Source organism: Rutilus rutilus (genome assembly GCF_951802725.1).
Source record: "Rutilus rutilus genome assembly, chromosome: 6".
Classification (NCBI taxonomy): Eukaryota; Metazoa; Chordata; class Actinopteri; order Cypriniformes; family Leuciscidae; genus Rutilus; species Rutilus rutilus.
The window spans coordinates 47921787-47935032 of record NC_140214.1 but is presented as its reverse complement, the minus strand read 5'-3'; the positions used below and the strand labels follow the sequence as shown (position 1 = coordinate 47935032).

The 13246-nt window shown below is 41.3% G+C and overlaps 1 protein-coding gene across 2 annotated transcripts; it reads left to right on the top strand.

The window, feature by feature from the left end:
• The first annotated feature begins 2823 nt into the window (after positions 1 to 2823).
• LOC311292813 (uncharacterized protein) lies at positions 2824 to 7758 on the top strand. 2 transcript variants are annotated; one of them, XM_084412628.1, is made up of 13 exons: positions 2824 to 3429; positions 3807 to 3930; positions 4134 to 4344; positions 4455 to 4581; positions 4790 to 5088; positions 5225 to 5315; positions 5630 to 5746; positions 5874 to 5949; positions 6024 to 6281; positions 6438 to 6609; positions 6705 to 6853; positions 6961 to 7028; positions 7171 to 7758. In XM_084412628.1, exons 1-13 carry the CDS (start codon positions 3064 to 3066, stop codon positions 7186 to 7188), a joined length of 2076 nt encoding a protein of 691 aa, XP_084268754.1. In that variant the 5' UTR covers positions 2824 to 3063; the 3' UTR covers positions 7189 to 7758. The 2 variants fall into 2 exon arrangements, with proteins under 2 accessions (XP_084268754.1, XP_084268753.1); XM_084412627.1 differs by lacking the exon at positions 7171 to 7758 and having other exon boundaries at positions 6961 to 7155.
• Positions 7759 to 13246: the final 5488 nt, after the last annotated feature.

Sequence of the window (13246 nt, the reverse complement as noted above, 5' to 3'; positions counted from 1 at the left end):
CTATAAACAGAATGTTTACAGATAGATATGTACTGAATATAATATACAGATGGCTGTTACTATAAACATAATTTTACAGATAGATATGTACTATGAATATATCTACAGATGGCTGTTACTATAAACAGAATGTGAGCATAATATACAGATGGATATTACTATAAACAGAATTTTACAAATAGATATATGTATAAGTTAGGCTAATGAGCAGTATAACAATGGATTTAAAGTAGTGCAAATAAAGTTTGGACAGAAGCTATCCGAGTGAGTGCAGTGGAAAGTAATTGCATATTACAGTTAAGGTACGATATTGCAATGTATATATAACAGTCGGTACTGTAAATAAACAGTCGGCAGTGCAAATGAGCATATTCCAGTCAAGGTAGTAGTGCAAGATGCATATGTAAACAGTTGTTACTGTAATAACAGTCAGCAGTGCAAATGAACATTATAGTATTGCAAATAACAAAATGGAGGCAGGTGTGAGGAGGGAGAGGAGAGTCAATCAGTATATGAGGGGAGTGGGATCAATGAGGGTTAGAGTTTAATAAAGAGACAGCTCTGGGGAAAAAACTGTTCTTTAGTCTGCTGGTCCTGGTCCGGAGGCACCTGAAACGCCTGCCGGAAGGCAGGAGAGAAAACAGTCTGTGGGCTGGGTGAGAGGAGTCCTTAAGGATGCTGCGAGCTCGATGCAGACAGCGTTTCCTCTGGATGTGCTCGATGGCAGGTAGTGGAGTCCCAGTGATGCGCTGGGCGGTTTTCACCACCCGCTGCAGTGCCTTGCGCTCTGCAACAGAACAGCTCCCATACCACACTGTAGCACAGTTGGTCAGGATGCTTTCTATTGCACAGCGATAGAAGTTCACCAGGATAGTGGAGGAAAGCTGATTCTTCCTCAGTGTCCTCAGGAAGAAGAGGCGCTGGTGAGCCTTCTTGACCAGGCTGGAGGTGTTGGTTGTCCAGGTCATGTCCGCCGAGATGTGGGTCCCCAGGAACTTGAAACTGGAGACACGCTCAACAGCCATTCCATTGATGTGGATGGTGTCGTGTGTGCCTCTTGACACTTTCCTGAAGTCCACGATGAGCTCCTTCGTTTTGGTGGTGTTGAGGAGCTGGTTATTTTCGGTGCACCATGTGGCCAGGTGCTTGATCTCCTCCCTATAGGCAGTCTCATCGTTGTTGCTGATGAGACCAATCACCGTAGTGTCGTCCGCAAACTTGACGATGGAATTAGATCCGTACACAGGCTTGCAGTCTCAACCATATCATGCATGGTTAAATGTTATTTCAGCTTTTCTGTTTAAGATGAAGTTGTTCTAACTCATTGTGTTGTTAAACTCTGTAAGTTCACAAAACTTTACTCATTAACCTGACTAAAAGTCAATCTTTTTTTCAATGTAGTGTAGTGTGATTAAAATTAAATGTATTTTAACTGAATTTAAATGCAAATTCATTTTGTTTACATTTGTTTAACTTTTGCTCGCAATTAATACAATTAAATGTGTGTTTAATTGACTTAGAACAACATAATGATATTGAAAGTATTATGTTCACAGATGTAAAGTAGCTACAACACATACTATTAGGCTCCTCTCATATATTATATTTTATTTTAAAATATTATGTAGAAAGCTGACACTAGTTGAGTTCATAGAGCAAGGGCTGGTGATAAAAATGTCAACAATAAGTTGTACTGGATTATACTGTATAAGCAGATGTATTGGAAAAATACATTTCAACTGCATAATGCACACAGTATATATTATAGACAAAACACGTTTAAAATACATTAATAAATTAATTTTGGACAACACACTTGAGTTGGAATTAAAATCAATTATTTTCCATGTTTTCCATTAAAACTGTTATTTTATTTAGTATATATTAGTCAATACATCAAAATAAATTTCCTTTAATAACTTATAACTTTAACTTTAATAAATTTAAAACACTATAAATCATAATTATTTCAAATGTATGTTTAAGTAAAACTTAGTAGACATTACAAAGTGCATTTTTTAAAACATGCACTTAAGTGCGTTTATAAATATTGTCATGAAAGTGTTCTTTCTTTAAGTAACATTTAATTAGACATTATTACAAAGTGGATTTGTAAAAAGTTCACTTAAGTGTGTTTATAAATATTGTGATGAAAGTGTACTTTCTTTAAGTTAAGCTTAATTAGACATTATTACAAAGTGCATTTTTTAAAAATGCACTTAAGTGTGTTTATAAATATTATGATGAAAGAGTACTTACTTTAAGTTAAACTTAATTAGATATTATTACAAAGTGCATTTGTAAAAAGTGCACTTAAGTGTGTTTATAAATATTATGATAAAAGTGTACTTTCTTTAAGTAAAACTTAATCAGTCATTATTACAAAGTGCATTTTTAAAAAGTGTATTTAAGTGTGTTTAGAAATATTGTGATGAAAGTGTACTTACTTTAAATTAAACTTAATTAGATATTATTACAAAGTGCATTTGTAAAAATTGTACTTAAGTGTGTTTATAAATATTGTGATGAAAGTGTACTTTCTTTAAGTTAAAGGCCATGTTGCAGGTTTTTTTTTTCATCGAATTTGTGCAGTTTACTTGTTGGTATTAAACATTTAAACTGTTATCCATTGTATTTTATGTTGTTGGGTATCACAAAACGCAATATAATACGAAAAAGTAGGTACTATCTTACAGCGGTTTGCAACGATCCTCCTTTCCCCCACAATGCATTGCATTACGTCACGTTGGGGAGAGAATTTACCAAAGCCCGCCTTGAGAGCGATTAGAGAAACGAGTAGTAGGCGATAGCATTCAGTTAGCATTCAGATAGCATTCAGATAGCATTCAGATAGCGCAGATTATAGATAAATACATAGATATAGATAGATAATATATATATATATATAGATAGATAGATAGACAGACAGATAGATCGATAGATAGGCTAGTATAGAGAGATAGGCAGATAGATAGCATAACGTTAGCATAGATAGCTAGCTACCGGCTAGATAGATAGATAAATAGATAGAAATATATAGGCTAGTTCAATTTACCATTGACAATGGTGAACTACTGTGTTTGTGCTGGATGTAAAAACTCCACCAAAACAGGACACAGGGTCCATGGCTTCCCTATGAAGGACAAGGCAACCCTCAGACAGTGGGTACAATTTGTCCGTGTTAGGCGGGCACATTTTTCAATGACCTCCGTCACCACAAACTCAAAGATCTGCAGCGCGCATTTCAGGGAGGAGGATTACGACCCAGGGGATATCAGGATGGTTTCTCTTGGGCTGAAGACGCTGAGCCAGGTACAGCTTATTCCGACCGCCGTGCCGTCTGTGCACACGCACCTCTCTGCCTGCCCTGCCCCAAGACCGAGAAGCACTAACATCAGTGCCGCCCGCCGCAAGCGAGAGCTGGCTACGGTAAGCCTCAAGCGAATGTTTACGTTAGCTAGCCCTGTGTATACTACATAGTGTTTCCCCTCCACTACAGTCATTATCAGTCTGACATAAGAAAAGCACATTTCGTGGTTCATGAATATGAAAACCAAAATAAAAGTTCAATGTCCAGAAGCTTGTCATATTTAGCTAGATAGCGCCTTGACTAAAGTTAGTGTTTGGATCACTGGTGATAATCAAGCGACTTTCACAACAGTGTGTGTGTGTGTGTGTGTGTGTGTGTGTGTGTGTTTGATTTAGCTGCTTGATTTAAAGTGGATGGAAATTGACTATTACGGATTTCTTTCATATGTATTTAACCGTGATCGTGTTGCTGACCATTTTGTATTTTTTTGCGCAAGATGTTGACAGATGCCTCGACGCAGGAGACCGCAGACAGTGCTACCATAGATGACCCCTTGCCCTCCTCCTCCACTTGTGACACAGGGACACAATGTAATCTGAAGCCCCTTGGAATGTCTCACGGTAAATCTTGGGTATTTCTGGGATGATTTAATGTTTGAGTGGTTGATATGCTGTCTAAAACATACGTTGCCGAATTATATGCATGCAGGACATTTCCATACACGTTGATGAAATTAAAACATAGCCTACACCAAAACATAACCTCTTAGATTTGCCATGATTGTCATATGTGTATGACAGTATGTTTACTGCCTTTGCCACAGCTGTACAGGTGAACCTAAAGCCCAAGATGGTCAGTGTGGGGACTCAAACAACTTTAAGGATGCAAACTTCCACCCCCCTCACTAGTCCTGAACAAACTGATGAAGAAGAGGATCCCTCTGTCATCATCAGTGATCCATCATGGGTGCCAGAAGACCAGATGTCTGACGAGGATGAGGAGGAGCCATTTCAAACTTGTCACCCCCAACAAAAGTGAGATAATTTAAAACCAACATAGACCAACTTTGAATTTTCATTTTTGTGTATCTGGTAGTTTGAATGACACCCCTCTTCCTCCTCCTCCTCCTTTTTTTTCCATTTAGTGGCATTGATAAATTCATTGTTTGCAAAGCGGAACTCATGGCCCTGTTTGCCATCTGCCCGGCCTGTTGTGAGAAGTGTGAGAGTAGAATCGTGCAGCAGGGAGGGACATTCATTAAAATAGAGCAGGTAGGGTTTTGTTATCACAAATTTAGATTAAAATCATTATTTCTTACTGTGACAATGTCATCATGTTCTGCTTGCTATATTTCCTATGCAGGGTAATCTCATGAGTGTTTCCACTGAAAACAAGAAACGTTTGACCAGTAATGTACAGTACTACTTACTCTATATTGAATCCTGATGTACTGTTGATTTTTTTTTTTTTTACATCTAGGTCTGTGCATCATGTGGTTACCAGCGTTTCTGGCAAAACCAGCCGATCCTACACAGGAATATGCCAGCCTGCAACCTCCTTTTAAGTGGGGCCATTCATTTTACTGGATGTTTGGCCTCCCAGACATTGCGAATGATGACCCTGTTTGGTCTTCAGTGCATCAGCGTGAGCACCTACTTTCGTCATCAGCGCCATTACACGATCCCTATCATCATTCAGGCCTGGCAGAACGATCAGGCCAAGAATCTGAGTGACCTCAGGGCAATGGATGGAGGCCTAGTTGTTGCTGGTGACTGCAGGTAAAGCAGAATTGTTTATTCTATGGCATTACTTAATTTTACATACAACCTGGATTCTATATTGCAGGTGGATTGTCTTTACAGACACTGGTTAATAAAAACTTGAGACATAATTCAAATTTGTAATTATACCCAGGTCAGATTCTCCAGGGCACTGTGCAAAGTACGGCTCATACTCGTTAATAGAGGAGAGAGTGAACAAGGTGGTGGATGTGCAACTAGTTCAGGTAAGCCTGATGTTATACAACAACTAAATTAAGTCTGTGGAGTGGACTGCAGCTTATATATCACTTTTCCACTAGTACAACCATGCATAGGGCTTTATCATGTCTGAAATTTTAGACTAAAAATGGACTAAAAAAAAACATTAAATTAATTAATTTTGAGGAATATGCAACCTCATTTAGACAATTGTTTTTGTCATATGTATTATAATAACTGACAGACACTATCATTCAAAAAATCAGCAACCCTCTGGTTCCTTCACACCTCCTTCACCACCACAAACATTCTACACTTACACTGTTATGTCATGTTGCAGAGCTCAGAGGTCCCCAACAGCTCTTGGTGTGAGCTTGAGGGGCTCAAGCGCAGCATCCGCTTGCTGAGGAGGCAGGACCTGCATTTGTCAACCCTTGTCACAGACAGACATCGCCAGGTAAATACAATATAGATGTAGAATGTACATTTATGCATTGCACTGAGGTTGGATGTTTTGTACTTTTGCTGATGCACTGATGGCCAGACAGTGCAAGCATCCACAAAGTTTGCTTTCTACTCTTTAGGTTGCCAAATGGGTGAGAGAAGAGCTGTGCCCTGAGGGAACACAGCATTATTTTGATGTGTGGCACGTTGGGAAAAGTATGTATCCATTGTTGGAACCTTGAAGCAGTTTTTGTTATTGCATTTCAATTAATACCATTTGTCTTAACCAGGTCTGGGGAAGGCCTTGGATACAGCCTCAAAAGACAGGCAGTGTGACCAGCTGCAGTTGTGGAGGCCAGCTATAGTAAACCATCTTTACTGGACTGCAGCCTCAACCCCAGATGGCAACCCAGCTGTGATGGAGGCCAAATGGAGAAGTTTGGTCAATCATATCCAGGACGTCCACGACCATGACACCCCTGCCTTTTCCAGTTGCGCTCATCCCCCTCTGGAGGGGGATCAACGTGATAAAGAGTGGCTGGAACCAGGTACAGTACACAGTATGTAGTATTATGCATGCTCTATAATTCTTATGCAGGATAATCTCATGTGTGTTTCCATTGAAAACAAAAATCTGTCTGTCTATCTCTCTATCTGTCTGTCTGTCTGTGTGTCTGTCTGCCTACATATCTTGGTCTTTGCAGGCTCAATGGGAGCAATAAAACTGGAGAGCATCATCACAAAGACGTCCTTACTGAAGGATGTGAGACAGCTGTCTCCACAGCACCAGACTTACTCCCTTGAAGCCTTCCACTCCCTCATCCTACACTTCGCGCCCAAGCACACTGGATTTTCATACCTGGGCATGTATAGCAGGTCAGTGCTGTGCAATGGAATACATAATGCAGTATTTTATCATACATTCACAAGATTTTTGTTTCAAAGGTGTTTTCAAATTTGTTATTCTGTAGGCTTCTCTTAGCGGCACTACATTATAACTTTAATGCAAACAGAGAGACAGCACGAAGAAGCGATGGAACAGAGAAGTTTTGCGTGCGATACCCACGTTTTAGAAAAGGTGCCTATGTAGTGCGTCCCATCAAAGAGAAGGCCTCATATGGTAAGCCGTGTCATGCAGTTGTATCATATTTTGACATGGCGAATGAGACATCTGATCAGTGACAGCAATCTTTAAACAGTATTTTATCATTATTATTATGTCTGCAGGTTATGCAACATCATTAATCGAGGCCCTTCGGGAGAGCTACACACAATCGCCAAAGGCTCTTCAAGAGGTTAGCGCCAATCTGTCAGCCTGTGCACCCGCCCCCATCGCCAAATCATTCGAACAAATTCCTAAGGAGGAGGCCATCAGCCTCTATCAAGCCCAGCAGTCACGCTACAACAAACCTAATTAACATTTGTATTTTTTCCCAGACAGGTCCAATCATTTAGTTGTAAGTATTTATTTTTGTTGTTAGTTGTTTTAGTTGCAGTAGTTTTATTCCTTCCTGTCTGTTCATTTGGTGGTGGTTTTCTGCATGCCGCATATTTTGTTTTGTCTTTGTGTGCTATTTATTGCTTTGGTTCTGGTGGTGGGACCTTGCCGCTGTTGTGCTTACTCTGTGTGCTCCATGTGATGTTACAGGGGGTTCTGCATGCTGCATGTTTTGGGCTCTGTCTGTGTGCTGTGGTTTTCTTTTTCTTTTGTTTGCATGAAATTTCTTTTATTTAATTTAGATTAACAACATAATTTACCAATCATTGTACCTGGTGTGCGCTTTTGTCTTGGGTCACTATGTGTCTGCTCTATGTGCTTTTGATATCACTGCGTGTGTGTGTGTGTGTGTGTGTGTGTGTGTGTGTGTGTGTGTGTGTGTGTGAGAGAGAGAGTGCAAATCATCAGCTGACCCGCAGGTAAGACCACACTATTGGAAGGTAATTTTATGTTGATTTTTTTTGTGCCTAACCCTTTTCAGATTTGTTTATTTTATCAGGACTTCCAACCGGTCTCTCTCTTCTGTAATGTACTATGTAATTACTTGGGATAAACTAATAAACTGTTTTTATTGGAAATCACGTGTTCTGTGTATTGTTACATTTTAAGGGTGGTTAAGTGATCACAACAGAACAAGCATGACTTTAATCTTGAACTGAAAAATACGTAATTTTATTAATGTTGTACATGCCAATATGGTTTTTATTCATTTTCATCCAAACGAGGCCATTGAAAGCCATGATAGGTCTCGTCACCACTATGAAATTGTTGCCTGACAGCTGAAACCAGACAGGAGGGTAGAGGCTTCCTTATATGCCTGCCAAGAACTCCATATGCCCAGCGTATAGCCTGCCTGTATGCAGTGTACCGGTATTGCCTAGGGATGAGTATGTTGGAAACATGTTTATTGTCTATACAACACATCTCTAGTCACTTATAACTGTTTAAGTGTTTAAGACTTCGTGTGAAAAGTAAACAATTAACATACTCGTGCGTGCTGGCTTGAAGGGGACCATGATCCTGCCTGAAATGGGTGTATGCTATCTTCAGCACAAACGGATTCAGGCAGCATGCCTCAAATCCTGGATGCTGAGTGAGGCACGTCACATCTGGTCGCGGGGTGAGTTCCTCGACCAGCGACCAAAACGCACTCACTTCCCTACAGCACAAGCTTTCCAACGCAGTTTCCATGGGACGGCACCGCCCACACAAGCACCTGCCAAACACAGCGACAGACACGCGGCGGCTACGTTTGCAACAACATTTTAACCGGAGGAAGAGGTAAACGCTTAGAAACGCCCATATAGCTAGCATGATGCCTTCTATTTCTAGATGACAAAGACAAAGTTTACCAGTACTATGACAAAGGTTACCGGTAATTATCTGAACTAACGTCATGATCACTGCCACTAGATATAAAGAAAACGCTGATTTTTCACTCAGTGTTATTCAATGACAGTAAAAAAACATGTGTTGTTATTGTGAACTGCTGCTCATAGACTAGCTGCAGTGCTCATTGCTGCGTTGCTAAATGATAGCAACTCACCAGGACACTTCACCAACTCTCCACTCATTCTCCTCGGACCATGCATTTAATTGGCTTTGACGGCCATCAGTTCTGGGCAATTCCTCATTTGCCCTCTCACGTCTGGCAGGTTCGAAATTATACGGCTGCGGGCCATCATACATGTTGGCTCTTGCCACATCTTCCTCATCCCAGTCAGTCGCCATAGTTCTAATACTAGGCTGAGGCTACCTTTACTCCACTTCTCCCCAACGTGACGTCATCACCGAATTGCGTGAAAAAAAAACCGTTAATACCAAAAACGTAAAAAACTGGTCTTTAAGACCATTTTTGAGACATTTTAAAAATGATATACATATCTTGAGTGATTTATCTACACATTAATCGACAGTGGTGGTTAACCTGCAACATGGCCTTTAAGCTTAATTAGACATTATTACAAAGTGCATTTTTAAAAATACACTTAAGTGTGTTTATAAATATTGTGATGAAAGTGTACTTACTTTAAGTTAAACTTAATTAGATATTATTACAAAGTGCATTTGTAAAATGTGCACTTAAGTGTGTTAATAAATATTGTCATTAAAGTGTATTCCCTTTAAGTACACATAAGTTGTCTTTAAGTTTAATTTTATTATATTATCTGCAAGTGCACTTTTCAAAAAGTATACTTTTATTATTTTAAGCACACAAAAAGTGCACTTTCAATACAATTAAGCACACTTCTTTTTCACAAGGGTAACCTAATGCGTTCGGGCGTGAGTTCAATCATAACGATGCGGGACCATATATAAAAAAGGGTTTCGAGTCACTGTTTAACTGTGGCTGTCATCTGCGTGGTGCGTCATTGCACGGGCACTGCCCCTCCTGGTTCCTCATCCGCTCTCGCTTGGAGGTATGTGTTTGGCTGATTAGTTAAACAGAGGTGTGTGATGTCATGTAAACAATTGCTCCGTTTTAGCTTTGAGGATAAATCACGGCTGTGGGCTGTTGGCAGCTGCTACGCTCCTCTGGCGTTCCTCTTGCGCGGTTCCGCGTCTGGTGATGGGTTGAGTGTTATGTATAAAGCGTTGTTACTTTAAGACATAAGTAATGGGAGGAGTTATAGAATGATGATGAAGTTATATGCTCAAGTGAATACAAGTGAATGTGAGCAATAAAGAGATGCACGTTCTTTAGTTCCTGAATTGATGTTTCAGACTCTTCTTTAGTGTCCTCTGTCTTTATAAAAAGGAAAGACACGACAAAGTGGCGACGAGGATGTTTTGAAAGAACCTCTGTGTGTTTGAATTGCCGAAGACAAACAGCTGAACGCGGCGCGAGCTCGGAGAGACGTTATGGCTGGCGTAATAGGAAATATCGGAGAATTCGACGAAAGTGTTGAACAATGGAGCTCATACACGGAGCGATTTGAATATTTCCTGTTTCCAGATAAACCGCTGGTGATAGCCGAACGATTTCGGTTTCACAAGAGAAATCAGGAAGATGGAGAAACTGTTACTATGTTTGTGGCTGCACTGAAGAAACTTTCAGAACACTGTGAATTCGGCGATGTTTTGAATGATACCATCAGAGACAGGCTCGTTTGTGGATTAAGAAGCGAAGCCATTCAAAAAAGGCTGTTAAGTGAAAGTAATCTCACATTGCAGAAAGCCACTGAAATAAGTGTAAGCATGGAACTTGCTGCTAAAGAAGCACAGCACTTCAGTAGCTCAGATAAAGTTCATAAATTGTCTGCTGACATGAGCACTTTCCAGAATTCCCCAGGCAAAGCATCTAGTAATGCAACATGTTTTAGATGTGGCAAAGTTGGACATCTTACATCTGAGTGTTGGAGTAAAGAGTTGGTGTGTCGTAGTTGTGGAAAAAAAGGCCACATAGAACGTGCTTGCAGAGGAAAACAAAAGGCTGCAAAACAAAAATTCAGCAAAATGCCTGGCACATCAAAGAACAAGAAGAATGTGTATACAATGCAGTCAAATTGCAAGTACACAGACAACACTGATTCCTCCTCAGAGGAAGTTCCTTTGAAAATTCTAGCCGTGGAAGGAGACTCCAAAGGCTACTGGGTGACACCTGTTATTGAGGGAGAGCCGGTGTGTATGGAGATAGACACTGGTGCTGCTGTTTCTATTGTGTCAGATGCTGTGTATCACAGAACCCTAAAACATGTTTACTTGAAGCCCTCCAAGATAGTGTTGAAAACATATACAGGGGAGCCTGTGACATTAAGAGGGGTAATGGATGTGGAAGTGGAATTAAATGGTCAGTCAGCAACGCTGCCACTGTATGTGGTAAAAGGGAACTACCCAGCTTTATTTGGACGAGAATGGATGGAAACAATTAAACTGGACTGGCCGACGGTGCGAATGGTGTCAAAGGGTAACACTGAGCTCAGGGATGTTCTAGAAAAACATGCTGATGTTTTCAAGGATGAGCTGGGGACAATGAAAGACATTACAGCCAAGCTCGACATTAAGCCTGATAGTAAGGCCAAGTGTTGCAAAGCCCGTTCTGTGCCATATGCGATCAGATCGAAAGTTGAGTCCGCTCTGGAAGATCTGGTAACCAGTGGAGTCATCGTACCAGTGAGTAACAGTGAGTGGGCTACGCCTATAGTACCCGTCCCTAAAAAGGATGGATCCATTAGAATTTGTGGTGATTTTAAAGTCACAGTAAACCCTGTACTGTCTCCTGACCAGTATCCACTTCCCCTCATTGATGATCTGTTTGCTGGCTTGGCAGGGGGAAAGCGGTTCAGCAAACTTGACTTGAGTCAAGCCTACTTACAAATGAGAGTTGATGAGAACTCTAAGGATCGAGTTACTGACAATTGTCACACACAAGGGGCTTTTCAGATACCAGCGTCTTCCTTTTGGTATCACATCGGCCCCTTCGCTTTTCCAGAGGGCCATGGACCAGGTGTTAAGTGGCCTGTCGGGGGTGCAGTGCTACTTAGATGACATCCTGGTAACAGGAAAAACTGAAGCGGAGCATCTGAGTAATCTGGATGGTACGCTCCAGCGCCTAAAGGAATATGGTTTAAGAGTGAGAAAAGACAAATGTGAGTTTTTCAAGCAGTCAGTTGAATATCTTGGTCATGTGATCGATGCTGATGGACTGCACAAGGCACCTTCAAAAGTAAGAGCCATACTTGAGGCTCCAGCACCACAGAACACCAGCCAGCTCCGCTCATTCATAGGTCTTCTAAATTATTATGGACGATTCATCAGTGGTTTAGCCACGCTGTTGAAACCACTACACCAACTTCTGTGTAGTAACCAGTCATGGGAATGGACACAACAATGTGAGACCACTTTTCAAGAAGCTAAGAAAGCTCTGGTGAAGTCCGGTGTGTTAACCCATTTTAATCCAAAGCTTCCCCTGCAGTTGGCCTGTGATGCGTCACCTTATGGTGTAGGAGCTGTGATATCCCACATCATGCCTTCAGGAGAAGAACGGCCAATAGCATTTGCCTCACGCACGCTGAACAAAGCAGAGAGCAAGTATGCGCAAATTGAGAGAGAAGCTTTGGGAATAATTTTCGGTGTTCGAAAATTTCACCAGTACCTGTATGGCAGGCAGTTTATTCTGCTAACTGATCACCGGCCTTTAACCACCATTCTTGGGCATCACACAGGTATTCCCTCTCTGGCAGCAAGCCGAATGCAGAGATGGGCGCTGCTGTTATCAGCACACACATATGAAATAAGATATAGGAAGGCAGAGCAACACGGAAACGCAGATGGTTTATCAAGACTACCATTACCTGTGACATGTCCCGAGAGTGAGCAGAAAGATATTTTCTACTTTGAGCAAGTCACAGTGGCCCCAGTGACTTCCACACAGGTGAGAAGATGCACCCGGAACGATCCAATTCTGTCTGCAGTCATGGAGATGGTAAAAGATGGACATGTGCCTAAGGATACCACCAATTTGAAGCCGTACCTGTCGAGAAAGAATGAACTGTCATTTCATTCAGGATGTCTTCTCTGGGGACAAAGAGTCATCATTCCCCCATCGTTGAGAAAACCGGTCCTCCAGCAGCTCCATGTGGGCCATTGTGGTATTGTGCGAATGAAGGAAATGGCTTGGAGTTATTTTTGGTGGCCAGGTCTTGAGGGGGACATTGAAGGTAAAGCAAAGTCATGTGCATCCTGCCAGCAAGTGCGAAATGAACCCCAATTGGCCCCATTACACCCGTGGGACTGGCCAGAAATCCCTTGGCAGCGTGTACACGTAGATTTTGCTGGTCCAGTCGAAGGAAAAATGTTGTTAATAACGGTGGATGCCCACAGCAAGTGGCCTGAAGTTGCTGTTATGCACTCTACAACTGCTGAGAAAACAGTATTGAAACTGGGAGAAATGTTTAGCCGGTTTGGCTACCCTGAACAGCTCATCAGTGACAATGGACCACAGTTTACATCACAAGAATTTGCTGTGTTTTTACAGCATTGTGGGGTACAACATATTAAATCAGCTCCGTACCA